This window comes from Colias eurytheme, chromosome 14 (assembly GCF_061535395.1).
Source record: "Colias eurytheme isolate Ceu_HAF_F1 chromosome 14, ilColEury1 Martin Lab GWU primary, whole genome shotgun sequence".
In the NCBI taxonomy this organism is placed as follows: domain Eukaryota; kingdom Metazoa; phylum Arthropoda; class Insecta; order Lepidoptera; family Pieridae; genus Colias; species Colias eurytheme.
Window position 1 is genome coordinate 5,517,085 of NC_142993.1, and position 13,738 is coordinate 5,530,822.

The 13,738-nt window shown below is 34.7% G+C and overlaps 3 protein-coding genes across 3 annotated transcripts; all 3 read right to left on the reverse strand.

Moving 5' to 3' along the window:
• Positions 1–1,704: 1,704 nt before the first annotated feature.
• Tasp1 (Taspase 1) lies at positions 1,705–10,599 on the reverse strand. The gene is made up of 5 exons (XM_090109226.1): positions 10,353–10,599; positions 10,032–10,079; positions 9,808–9,936; positions 2,414–3,228; positions 1,705–2,263 (listed from the first exon to the last, which is right to left on the reverse strand). The coding sequence occupies exons 2-5, from the start codon at positions 10,057–10,059 to the stop codon at positions 2,120–2,122; spliced, it is 1,116 nt and encodes a 371-aa protein (XP_089965352.1). The 5' UTR covers positions 10,060–10,079; positions 10,353–10,599; the 3' UTR covers positions 1,705–2,119.
• On the reverse strand, positions 3,433–5,054 carry LOC149902893 (uncharacterized). Its single transcript, XM_090109225.1, has one exon. The coding sequence runs from the start codon at positions 4,890–4,892 to the stop codon at positions 3,663–3,665; it is 1,230 nt and encodes a 409-aa protein (XP_089965351.1). The 5' UTR covers positions 4,893–5,054; the 3' UTR covers positions 3,433–3,662.
• Positions 10,600–12,507: 1,908 nt separating the features above from the next.
• LOC149902894 (HIG1 domain family member 2A, mitochondrial) lies at positions 12,508–13,039 on the reverse strand. The gene is made up of 2 exons (XM_090109535.1): positions 12,819–13,039; positions 12,508–12,708 (listed from the first exon to the last, which is right to left on the reverse strand). Exons 1-2 carry the CDS (start codon positions 12,946–12,948, stop codon positions 12,542–12,544), a joined length of 297 nt encoding a protein of 98 aa, XP_089965661.1. The 5' UTR covers positions 12,949–13,039; the 3' UTR covers positions 12,508–12,541.
• Between the last annotated feature and the right edge of the window lie 699 nt (positions 13,040–13,738).

Sequence of the window (13,738 nt, forward strand, 5' to 3'; positions counted from 1 at the left end):
ATCACAAATTGTATGTGTTGTACTTAGATTACAAAATAAAATACAGATGGAGCATGTCAATCATTCATCATCCTTGTCAAAGAAAATACGAAATCAAAAACGAATACGTTCCTCCGCTAGTGCTATAGCGATTCTAGTGTCATGCAATACGTCAAAAGGGGTTTGATATTTTAGTAAAAAAATGCTGTCTTGTGATATTAAAACGCTGTAAAACTTGTTCCCGAAAACAAACAAAAAGATAAAACATCGTTTTACAGATTTTCTGTAGATTATTTGGCTTATTTAATTTTGTATACAAATAATAATTTTACAAATACGAAGGAATTCAAAACTTCAACGTATGCTGCCAGTATTTTGAAAATGAATTTGCCATTTTTAGGGGTAAAATGGTTAAAAGATATTCGGGGTAGTGCTGTTGGATTTTTCGATCGTGAATGTGATTATTTGTATAGTGCAATAAAAGTTCATGGTCATTATTAGATTATTTTAAAAAGCATTATAGGTACATTTTTTTGTTACTTTTATAAAAAGCGTCGTTTTCGCTTGCGATTTAATTCATGTGAACACATGATGGATATGATGAAAATAAAATGTCCCGCATTCTCGACTAAAAACTACCGCTATTCGCATTCATATGTTTTGAAAAATAAAAACTTTTTTAATGTAATTTATTTAATAAATTTAATGTAATTTATTTAATAAATTTAATGTAATTTATTTAATAAATTTAATGTAATTTATTTAATAAAAATTGAATAAAATTATTTTGTCCATGTATAACTTTAGTAGATACTAGATAGGTGATAAAATAATTTTTACAATATTATAAAATAATTTGGAAAATCCAAAAGTGCACGCCTCATAATTTTTTTTAAATAAATATTTATTAATTATTTTATTTTTGTTTATTTAATAACAATTAAACCACATCGAATCAGACCCTGAAAAATGAAAGGGTTCTATTCCTGAGCATACTCAAGCGTAAGAGAAAAAAAAAGACTCGATTAGTAAAGTATTTCGGTCGCTATCGTGTTAACAAGAAAAAGGATCCGCACATACAGACACACGGACGTCCAAGACAGAACTTTTTTAAACTGTTTTTTAACTAGTTTAAATAACAAAAATGACATCAAAAATATCATGAACGTTAAAAATAGTGTTTTTTCTTAATATGTGTGTGTATGTATTATCTTACAAGTGCAATGTATGATACATAAAGACATTTTAAGTTTGAAAAATCAGATGTTTTGCGCGAAGTGACAGTAGTACCCACCTCAACGCTTCGCTTATGAGGCGTGCAATAATATCAAAAACCCGAATTTATATTAAAATAAAAATTAAAACATGACTGCTAATAATTTATGTAGCCTACGTCACTACCACCACAGCTACCTTCATAATTCAGATGATTGCAATGACACCTCACAAGTCACAACTCAAAATCGATCCAACAGTTTATACGCGTGTCAAAGAAATATTATACATACATACCTACATTCGAAAAACATAACCCTCTTTCTTCCGTAGTCGGGCAAAAATTTGGGAAATTTTTCATTATCTGGTAACATAACACGCACACAGAAGCACCGTGTACGTACAGTGCAACGGCGAAATGACAGCACACATAGCTTTATGGAAATGACGATAAATTATTCGGTTTAGTTCGGCAACGCTCCATCTGTCTTTTATTTTGTAATCTAAGGTGTTGTATATGTACTTTAAATATTTGCATACCAGATTCGAACCTCCCACTTTTTTATTAAAGCTAGCTTTACCACCATCAATGTAGTTTTACTCTGTTAATCACTTGTTATTATAAATTTGTAATAGGTATTTTAATGAAAGATGTACATTGGCAGTTATGAATTTATTTTAACACAGTCCTATGTTGTATTGCAATATTATATTTTTAAGGTATAAGCATGTTGTATTTTGTATAAAAATGAACCATATTTTAAAGCTTCATAAAATTACTACATATCACATTGAGACTAAGCTATTATAGAACCCTTCAAAATAGTAACTGAATGGGTAAACATAATGTCAATAGTAATACTTTTCTTTAATGAGATGATTCATGGCAGTGACTATGCTTGAATTTAAAGTTTATAAGCCAATATCAAAGAGATCCATTTGAGTGATGTTCAGTCTTGATTTCCCATTGCAAAACAGGGCACGGTTGTATGGGAACTTTAAATGGTAATCCAGAGACTACAGCTTTGCGTCCAGGTTCCACTTTTGCGGGCAAGTAAGAGATAATACACTGAAATAAAAAAATTGTCATTATTAAAGAAATGAACTTATTTTTATACCTGTTTTAGTGCGTTACTTCTTATTTCACTTTAACATTGTTATCTATTCCATAAAACATTTTGATAACTATGAAAATGTTGCAACTGATTCTTTAATTTACCTTTGGTTTAGCAATCTCTGTAGACATATATCCAATGCACATTGTCTTAGTGGTGTGACCCCATAACAGTTCCCCTTCTCCTATTTCAGGATTGAATGATAATGCTAAAGCTCCTCCCAGCCTTTCTGGTATATCCCAAAGGAAAGGTGATTCCAAAAACTTTTCCTTTAAACATTTATCTAAACTTAATACTGGTGATGATTCAAACAAGCTCTCTGCTGTGTTTTTAGCTAGTTGGGTTCTAATAAGATGCTCTCCACATCCTGAAGTACATGAAGCTACTGAGGGTTTTATTCCATCTCTACTCATGACTGCCCACACACCACTGCCAAAAGAAGCTGCCTGACCAACTCTTCCTTCATGCTTTAGAGATACACCTCCTGAACTAGCTCCAGCTGCAACAACTCCATTAGAATCCACACAAATTGCCCCAACTGTGTCCAAAGGACTGAATCTAACATCATTTTGTAGAGAGTATCTCTTCAATTTCCTTTTACAGTGTTTGAAGTTGCGAAAGGCTCTGGCTGATATCATTTTTTTGTCATCAACAATTTCCAAGCCCATTCTTTCTGCCCATGTGCGGGCTCCTTTCCCAGTTAGTATACAAGGTGGCACTCTACCAAGGGAGAGGTTGTCACATTGCTTAATACACAATTGTTTTGCTAATTTGATTGGATTCCATACATTTGATACAGCTCCACAGGCACCAAAGTGTAAGGTTTGTCCATTCATAATTGAAGCATCACATTCTACTAAGCCGTCCCAGCTTAAGTTTGATCCATAGCCAGCATTTGTTAGTGAACTATTTTCCAGCTCTGAAAAGTTTTCATTCATATCTATTCAGTGAACACAATAAATGTTGTTAAAAAAGTATAAACAATATTAATAAATTTTTCAAAACAATATAGTTAGTTAATCAAAAATTATATTGACCGACCCGCGAAGGCGCAAAAAAATCCGAAATTTTCTTATTAATAATTTATTGTAAAAAAAATTACATGATAAATTATTCCTAACTTAAACTATGTCCCTCCCGTTCAATGTTGGAACAAAGAGTGCTCGTCATCCACGGCGGAGCAGCTACAGCGTCGCGGTGGCGATGATTGCCGCAACACTCTCTGGAATCGCAGGTGTGCGCGATGTCGCAATTGCTAACAGGTGCAAGTCCTTCTTGGGTGGCCCCATGCATCCTCTAATAGTTAAGGCGTGTATACACAGTACATAACACCTCCCTCCTGAAGTTCAGCGATTATTGGCGGGCAAGGCTCGTTAATATCGCTGAAATTTCACACTCCGCCGATTGATGTTCTATTTCTTCTCTTTGATTACCATGAACACTCGTAGTAATAGGCTTTGATGTACGCACTCTCCGTACGACGTACCATGTCACTAGGGCAACTGCACTCGTTATTAATATAACATATATCGGTATGATGGAAGGCTGCATATAGAGAATCTCGTATCCGTTGTTAGTACTGATAGGCATTTCCATTGATATAGCTCTGTTACTAGCGTGTAATTTATCCAAATTTATCGAATTCAACTTCAGAACTTCTTCATCTGTATTATATTGGCTGGAATCTGGCAGGTTTGCAATTTTCATTATCTGTCCTTTGATATGGTCTTCTCGATTGACTATCTTGAAAGCCTCCGTTTGAAGAATGCAGTTTTTGGGTATTGTGGCTAAGTAGCTTCCTTTAATGACGTCATATTGATCTTGCGAGCATGATAGGTGAATTTTTGATGGCTTGGGGAAACTGATGACGTAGTGGGCGTCGTCTAATTTTTCTAGTGCGGGTGCTCCGAGCTCCACAGGCGTGAAGAGACAAGATGCGACGACTCGTTGCGTGGTAATAAGGTGATACACGCAGTCATTTTTGGATCGATGATGGTTCAGCTTGTCCTCACATAGATACCCTAGGCCAGACTTCGGGCATTCTGCCTCCATGTACATAAAATCCTCGTCGTGAATTGCCACAAAAGGATAGGGTGGAATTAGGACTTTACTATCTTTATTAGGAACTATGGATAATTTAAATAATTCAAAGGTAGCAGGAAGGACAACCGGGAACATAAAAACTATAACTATATTTCTATTACTATAATAATAGCCTAGTTTAACTAAATCAAAATATTCTCTATAATTAACTTGAGGGATTTGATCTTTGCCATAAAATTTGTTTAACTTATTTAACATTTCTTTTAGTGAATTTGAATTGAACATAAGATGATGCGTACTTTTCGCACGAATAAAACCTAATAAATTTTCTAATCTATGTAATTCCTCAGATATATCATCAATGTTATCTGATAAAATTGCTACGCGTTGAATTAAATCGATGTATATAGTAATGTTTAAATTATTGGCCTTTAAATCATTTATAGCTATTTCAATTTTTTCCTGATTTTTAATTAAGTTGTTTAAAATATCAGATTGTTGGTTTATCCAATCTTTACTGAGGCTTATATGATTATTCATTTCTGTGACCAATCTATTTTCATTATTTTGTAATAATTTAATTGCGGTATCATATTTAATTGCATCCGTATAGTCTAGGTTACCAGAAATACTTTTTATTACTGAACCTAAACCATCTATGAGACCTCTCTTTTTGCGATTGGGTTCAAAAGTTTTTAACTGATTTGATAATTTAATAATCTTATAATGTAAGTGTTCGATATGTGAATTATATAGCGAAAATAATCTATCGTGCAAATTAGGTGTTAATGAATTTAATTGATCCTTTACTATGGTTATACTATCGCGAATATCTTTTAAATTAATAATTTGCAAAAATGAATGGTAATGAGTGACAATTCTTGCAGTTCCAATATTAAATGGTAATATACCGGGTCCATCATCCAAGCTACTCAGGGTGGGATCTTCCGCTCGAATCAGGCACAGGATCAGAGGAAGGATTCTGTAACAATTTAGGTACCCTCTTAAACCTAAATTTAGCAACAGCGCCATATTTCTTCTTAGTATAGATATGAATAGGTAAATCAGCCGGTACATCTGTTATAGGGATATAGAGAATTGGGTTCTCCGCGTCAGTATGAACTGTGACGGTGTCGGAATTTGCTTTAAGAGTATCTGATTTCGAATGTGCAGTAATCTTAATTGAATTGGAATGACCACTAATTGTATCTGAACTTCTTTTTATTAATGAAGGTTTAGTCTCTGTTGGATTAACCGCTAAAGAATCTGTTTCCTCATTATTAATTTGAATTCGCGATAAAGCATCGGCGTTACAATTTTGTTTTCCCTGCTTATAAATTACGGTGTAATCGTATTCGCTAAGTTTGAGCCTCCAACGTGTGAGACGGGAATTAGGTTCCTTTAAATTCATGACCCATTGAAGGGGTCTATGATCAGTTATAATTTTAAACTTACGGCCAAAAAGGTAAGGGCGGAAATACTTCGTTGCCCAGACAATTGCTAATAGCTCCTTCTCAATCGTGCTATAATTAATTTCGCTACTATTAAGTGTACGTGAAGCGTACGCAATTGGTTTATCGGAACCAACGGGGCCTTGAGAGAGTACAGCACCGATAGCTAAATTCGACGCGTCAGTCGTAAGAATAAATTCTTTATTGAAATCAGGATACTGAAGAATTGGATCATTCATTAATAATGTTTTACACCTATTGAAACATTCTATATAATCTTTAGAAAATGTTATCTTTGAACCCTTTTTTAAGCATTGTGTCATGGGTTTCGTGATTTTAGCGAAATCTGGTATGAATTTCCTATAATAACCTAATAGACCTAGAAATCGTTTAATGTCGGTTGGAGTTTTCGGAAGAGGATACTTTTGGATGGCAGATATCTTATCTGGGTTAGGCTTTATCCCATCTTTGCTAATAATGTGACCTAGATACGCGGTTTCAAGTTTAAGAAATTCCGATTTATCCATCTGTATTTTAAAGTTGGATTCACGCAATCTCTGAAACACTTTCCCAAGATTAACGATATGCTCCTGTAAAGAAGTGCTAAACACTATTATTTCATCCAGGTAGACTACACAAATAGAATTTTGCAATTCTCTCAGTACATTATCCATAACTCTTTGAAAAGTAGACGGACTGTTCTTTAGACCCATGGGCATTCTTAAGAATTCAAAATGACCATGTTCTACACTAAAAGCAGTTTTTGGAATGTCAGCCGGGTTCATTTCCACTTGATAAAACCCACTTGCTAAATCTAGCGTTGTGAAGTATTGACAGTTACCCAATTTACGTAAGACATCTGTAATATTAGGAATCGGATATTTTTCATCCAAAGTTTTCTCATTTAACTTTCTAAAATCAACAACTAAACGCCATTTAACTTTACCGGATGCATCTGCCTTTTTAGGTACTACCCAAATAGGAGAGCTCCATGCTGAATCTGATGGTCTAATAATACCCTGTTCTAACATCTTACTTATCTGATTTTGTACTTCCTGCCTATGAATAAATGGATAGCGATAACTTTTCGTATAAACCGGTATTTCATCCTTAGTTCTAATAGAATGTTTAATTTTATTCGTAAATGTTAAGTTTTCTCCTTCTATATAAAATACATCCGCATACTGTGTACATAATGACTCTAAATTTAAACGTTCCTCATTATTTAAGTGATCAGTACGCAAGCGAGATAATACCTGTTTCACACGGTCGGACGAACGTTTGGTGCGCGTGCACTCATTATTATAAACCTCGGCACATACCGGTCGATCCATTGAAAAAATTACGTCATTACGGGTTGGATTAGAAATTTCGACGATAGCGCGATTGCTTTTCGCCTTCGTTAAACATTCAGAAATATGACAATTACATATAATTTGTTCCGGTATAATAGCGTCTCCATTCTCAACATCTACAGGTAGTCTAACTAATTTACTACTTCCTGCGGGTATGACGTCCTCATAAAGATTAGCGTTCCGTGAGTCATATACTAATAACCGATTCGTAGCATTGCAAGTATTTAAAGTTTTAGTTTTATAATTAATGGATGCTTCCCATTTATCTAACAAATCTGAACCTATTAAGCCGTCGAAATAATTGTGAAATTTATAAACGAAAAATGTGATATCGTCAGGGTCATTAAATTCAGGAAAACTAGGTAATGTTATAGAATAATTACTACGAGTTACAGCATGAACATTGGTTACTTCAAAGGGATCATAATTAAGAGTAACGTCCGGAAAATATCTCTGTACTGCATCGGGGCTAAGAAAAGATTGGTTAGCTCCAGTATCAATTAACAATTTAAGTGGAGGATTATGAATTTGAATATAAGGAAGTTGACGTTGCGTGTGTAGATTTAATTCTATTTTGGTTTTTCTAATTTTTGGTGGATTCTGAAAATCCTGATCGTGTTCTGAACGTACGTCACACGTTTCTTCAAAATTTTCAGGTGCGTCTGTCTGTTCGTAATGTACATAAGGTTCATTTTCCGTACAGTAATATTCATTATTATAATAGTCATCCTCATAAGGATATAAATCGGTACAGTAATAATCTTCATCTAGATATTCATTATGATTCATCTCCCTAGTCTTAAAATAATTACTCGGGGGTGGATTACCAAATTTTGACCAATCATGAGCGCGTGCAAAAGGTGTCGGTGGTAAAGTCTTTGTCACGTAATGGCTAACGCCACTCATAGGATGCGGTTTCGGTTGCGCGGGATGTTTAGGCTGTAATCTGAACGTATTGCTCTGCGGGTTATAGTTAGGGGGTGCAGCGCGGAAAATTTGCATAGTACGAGTAGGACGTGCTGGTCCGTATGGTTGAATAAAATTTGATGGCTTAAATTGCGGTCTAAACGAATGTATTTCACTAAAATCATTATGTCTATAAAACGGTTCATGCGAGTACGGCATTATAAAAGGTACGTGGGGTTTCCTATCAAAAGTTTCATTACGTTGTTGAAGGTATAAAGTGCTTTGTTCTTCATTAACGTATTCTAATGCCTTTTCAATGGTTGCGGGGCGCATGCAACGTATGCGTGAGCCTAACGGATCTCGTAAACCACGTAGGAAAGCCTGTAGTGTTAATTTTTGATACAGGTCCCTTTTTGCCTCACGAGTAGTAACGACTGTTTCATGTAATGCTATATACGTCATTATGGTACTAAAAAGATGCTGACATTTTTCATAGAACTCTTGAGGAGAGCTACGACCTTGCGTTAATAAGGCTAAATCGTTATAAAGGGCGGTCTCATCTCTATGGTCAGAAAAGTTATTAACTAATACGCTTCTAATACCGTGCCAAGTAGTAGGTATACCATTTGCATTAATAACTCGGGCTGCGGGCCCAGTAACTTTATTTAAAATACCATTACATAACGCGGCAGTTTTTAAAGTATTTCCGGGATCTTTATCTATAAATTCCTCAGCTAATTGGTCACTTAAATGTATAAATCTTGTTAAAACGTTAACATTACCATCGAATTCTGGCAAAAGTCTAAGCGCATTAAAAATTTTATCCAAATCTGACATTTTAAATATCTGTATTACCTATATAAAATATATTAAATTTAATTAAATTTATTTACTTCGATAAACTAATATAAAAAATTAATAATCTTTACCTAATATATTTGAATTATAAAATGAATTAATTAGTAAAATTCGAAAATTAATCAATTCGTAATTAATTAATATTTAAATTTATTAATCTTTTATCAACCTAATATCTATATATTTGAATTTTACAAATTGATTTTGTAAAATTCTACAATTAATTCTCGATGAATTAATATATTTTAAGCCTACGCACTACAGTTCCTCGGTTCCCGTGAATGGGTAATCTAGGAAAACTTACAATCTAGGAGTGGCAAGTCACTAAGAGAATTAGTGTACTTACAGGATTTTCATTTCGGCCTTTCTTGCAGTATCAATGTTTGGATACCCTTCGCGTTGCGGCGGCCAACGGTGTAGGTTCTGGATCCCCGTCGTCGTCCCTCCGATGGAATAGCGATACTCGATGCTTGTAGTTTCGCGTTCCGAGAGACGGCTCTCAAGGATTATCCACAAGACTGCGCCAATTATATTGACCGACCCGCGAAGGCGCAAAAAAATCCGAAATTTACTTATTAATAATTTATTGTAAAAAAAATTACATGATAAATTATTCCTAACTTAAACTATGTCCCTCCCGTTCAATGTTGGAACAAAGAGTGCTCGTCATCCACGGCGGAGCAGCTACAGCGTCGCGGTGGCGATGATTGCCGCAACACTCTCTGGAATCGCAGGTGTGCGCGATGTCGCAATTGCTAACAGGTGCAAGTCCTTCTTGGGTGGCCCCATGCATCCTCTAATAGTTAAGGCGTGTATACACAGTACATAACAAAAGTAATAAATTTTATTGAAAATGATATAACATTCAAAATAAACATAACTTACCAACTATAGCTTTTTCTACAGCATCAACTGCATTTCCTCCTTCATTAAGAGCTTGTCCAGCTTTTCTGCATGCTGTATAGCAAGTTTTTTGATAGTCTTTCCTTAAAGTATCACTATGGTATCCAGCACCTTGAAGTTAACAATTTTAGGGAGAAGGTATTATAATATGAAACTATTGGCCCTTATTTAATAAACGAAAATAAACAAATATTTACTTGACTTACCACAGTGTACGGCTATAAAACCATTCATAATCCTATGTAACTATATCACTGGAAGATAAAAACTGATTAGCTAAATATATTTCTTATATATAAAAATGAATCGCAAAATGTGTTGGTAAGCGCATAACTCGAGAACGGCTGAACCGATTTCGATAATTCTTTTTTTATTATATTCCTTGAAGTACGAGGATGGTTCTTATGTAGAGAAAACGTAATTATGTACCACGGGCGAAGCCGGGGCGGACCGCTAGTATATTATAATAATTAATTTCTATTGCTAGGTATAAACAGTTGAGAATAAGTGGTAAGAATCTTTCTCACCCCGATTTAGAAGAGATTTTGTTTTCCACAATTCATTTTAAAAACCTCTTTTAATTTCTCTTCTTTTCATCGCTTTTATGATTGCAGATAGGATAAACCACAGGGTTAAACGAAAATAAAATAGTCAAAACGAAATGCAGTCCTATCCTATGACAAACACAATGACAAATTAATAATGACAATACAATTGTTATTAATTTTTGACGTTGACGTTGAGTCATGAGTGTTGACATTTCGGCTTTCACAAATCTGAGTCTGAGAACCACAGAGTACCTACCTTTTTATGGCTGAGAACTCTGAGATGTGTGAGTTCCAGCAAAGTACCAGCACAGAATACATTAGTAGCTAAACGCTAGTATTTACCAGTGTGGTAGTTGGTACCAGCAGTTCCAGCCACAGGTTCCAGCATCTGCTTGAATATAACTTTTGCTATGAAATATGTAAATTAAAATATGTAAAGCATATTACAGTTATGTACGATGTTATCATCGTTGAATGAGAAAGCATAATTTAAAGTTTATCTAAAGATCTATGATATTAAATCGTACGATCCGATTCGACCCGCACAAAGTTTGAAATAGTTTGAATCGTACTATATCACCCGCGCGAAAATCAAGTATTTCGTATTATTTTATCATATGCTACCTATTAAAATTAGGTACCTACGTGCTACGTCAATGCAGAGTATTTTCAAAATCGGTTCAGTGAGTTTCTATTTGCATGAATATTGTAGCTAGTCCGTAGTACATACATATTTTTTACTAGACCGACGTGCAGTGCGGTAAAAATATAATATACCTATGTATAACCGGCCAAGTGCGAGTCGGTCTCGCGCACGAAGGGGACTACTACTACTACGGGGACCCCCTTTAAATATTTTACTTTTTTTTTTAATTTTTAGTACACTATTTGTTGTTATAGCGGCAACGAAAATACATCATTTGTAAAAATTTCAGCTTTCTAGCTATCATGGTTTATGAGAAACAGCCTGAAGACAGACAGACAACAAAGTCTCAGTAATAGGGTCCCGTTAGGGTACGGTCCGTACGGAACCCGGAAAATTTTGCACGCCATTTACAATGGCAGTATATGTGTATAAATATTGTATATTAATTATTAACACCTTTGTATGACCATATGCATGCAAATAAACTGATTTGATTTGATTTGAACCCTAGAAAGCAAGTATTTCTATAGACAGTAGCTTGTGTTGTTTTGATACATATAGCACAGATTAGATACTAGTGGTAGTGGCTACAATCGTCAATCATTGCTAAGTGTCATGAAAATCCGTTCAGTGGTTTTTGCGTGAAAGAGTAACTAACAGTCAAACAAACATACATGTATCCATGATTCCTCACAAACATATGCATAATAATAATTTATTTGTAGGATATGTATTTCAACTTATATTTTTGTTTGTACTAATATGTACATACAATTAAATAGGTACATATTTCATATTTATATAGGTACTTTAATATTCATACTTTTTGATTATTTGTTCATCAACATCTCAAAAATAAATGCATTTGTATAGGTATTTAAAACTTTTAAAATTTTGTATATACATATATGCAACTGCACTGTTATTGCACAATATTATAAAATGCTACAGGCCCTTATGTAGTTATAATAAGCTGAATTGAGTTAAAATAGCTGATATAGAAGCCGGAGCATTAATTTGAACAAGCTAAACTCGGCAACTACTAGATCAATATCACAAATTCTCATTTTAATAACAATAAAATACTATTTTTAATTCACCATTATCTATGTGATCCCTGAGGACTATCATTGCCCAACAGGCAGTTGGGCAGACTGCTTATGTAGGTAATCTATACTAATATTATAAAGCTGAAGAGTTTGTTTTTTTAAACACACTAATCTTAGTAACTACCGGTCAAATTTGAAAAATTATTTTGGTGTTAGATAGCCCATTTATCGAGGAAGGCTATAGGCTATATATATCATCACACTAAGACCAACAGAAGCGGAGCAATGCGGGTAAAACCGCAGGGCACAGCGAGTGTGAAATAAAAACTAATCATTATTAGATATTTATGCATTTATGTTTTAGTAACCTATAAATTAATAAAAAATAATATTACCTATTAATTATCTACTACAACAGCATTTCATTATTACAAGAAAAGTTAAAATATTTTGATTTATTTTTAAATGTACAATTATTTTATTGTTTTTCCAGCCGTCATTACCACTCCAACAACCAGAGCTGTAATGGTAAATCCTTGAGCCAAAATTCGCATCCTCATCATAGTTTGAGACATTTGTGTTTTTCCATTTCTAAAACACCATAAGCCATAAGTTAATGCACCTGCTGTTGCTGCACAACCTAGAAGGATAAAATTACATAATATTAAACAAATAAAGTGTTATAACATATTGCTCCGAGGTACTTTTATACCCCTATGAACCATAATATTCTACAGGAAATATATTTACCTAAAGGTACAAATGGATTTTCTTGAAACTTTCTCACAAATTTTTCTCGAGTTGTTTCCCCCAGTGGCACTGTACCCATCTCACGGCGCAATTGCACCCAATCCAAATCGGTGGGCTCTTGATTAGCCATTGCTTCGAACGTAAAAATAATTTAAGAAACAAAAGCTTTTATAAATTCTTATCATTTATTTCAATTTTATATATTCTGAAGTTTTTTAAATATATACAGGGAAAACTAATATTTACCGAATTTTTTTATTTTTGTACAATTATGGTGATCAATCAAGTCTTAACTTTTTATGTGAAAACTGAAAATGAAAATTAAAAAAAGTTGTGAATTTTGTGAATATGACAATGTCCAACAATGTCATTGTCATTTGTCCATATTTCGAAAGTAGGTACTCTAATATTACTAAAGCTAGGCGTCCACTAGGCGGATCGGGCCGGGCCGCATCGCAACGCAAAAATACGCCGGCCTATGTTTTGTATGAAACATCGTCCATTAGCGACGGATCGGGTCGGGGCGGGCCGCAACGCATTGACGGATATCGCTTCGTAGGCGGATTTCTGCCGGCGGTGCGCTGCGGCCCGGCCCGCCCCGACCCGTCTAGTGGACGCAGGCAGGCGGATGTGAGCGGCGAGCGTCTGTTAGATAAAATCCGCCGATCCGTCTCTAATGGACGCCTAGCATAACAGACGTTCGAACTTGGTGCGACCGGACCACCGTTAGAGCGTTTTCACATTATCCGATCCGATATCGGATATCGGAAGCCGATGGCCGATATCCGATATCGGACACAATTTGCCCTTTCACATTATCCGATAATATCGTCCCGATATCATGAGTGTTGCCAGAGACTGGAAAATTAGATATATATAAAAAAAACAGTGGATGCATTTGTGTTACAAAACATACTTTA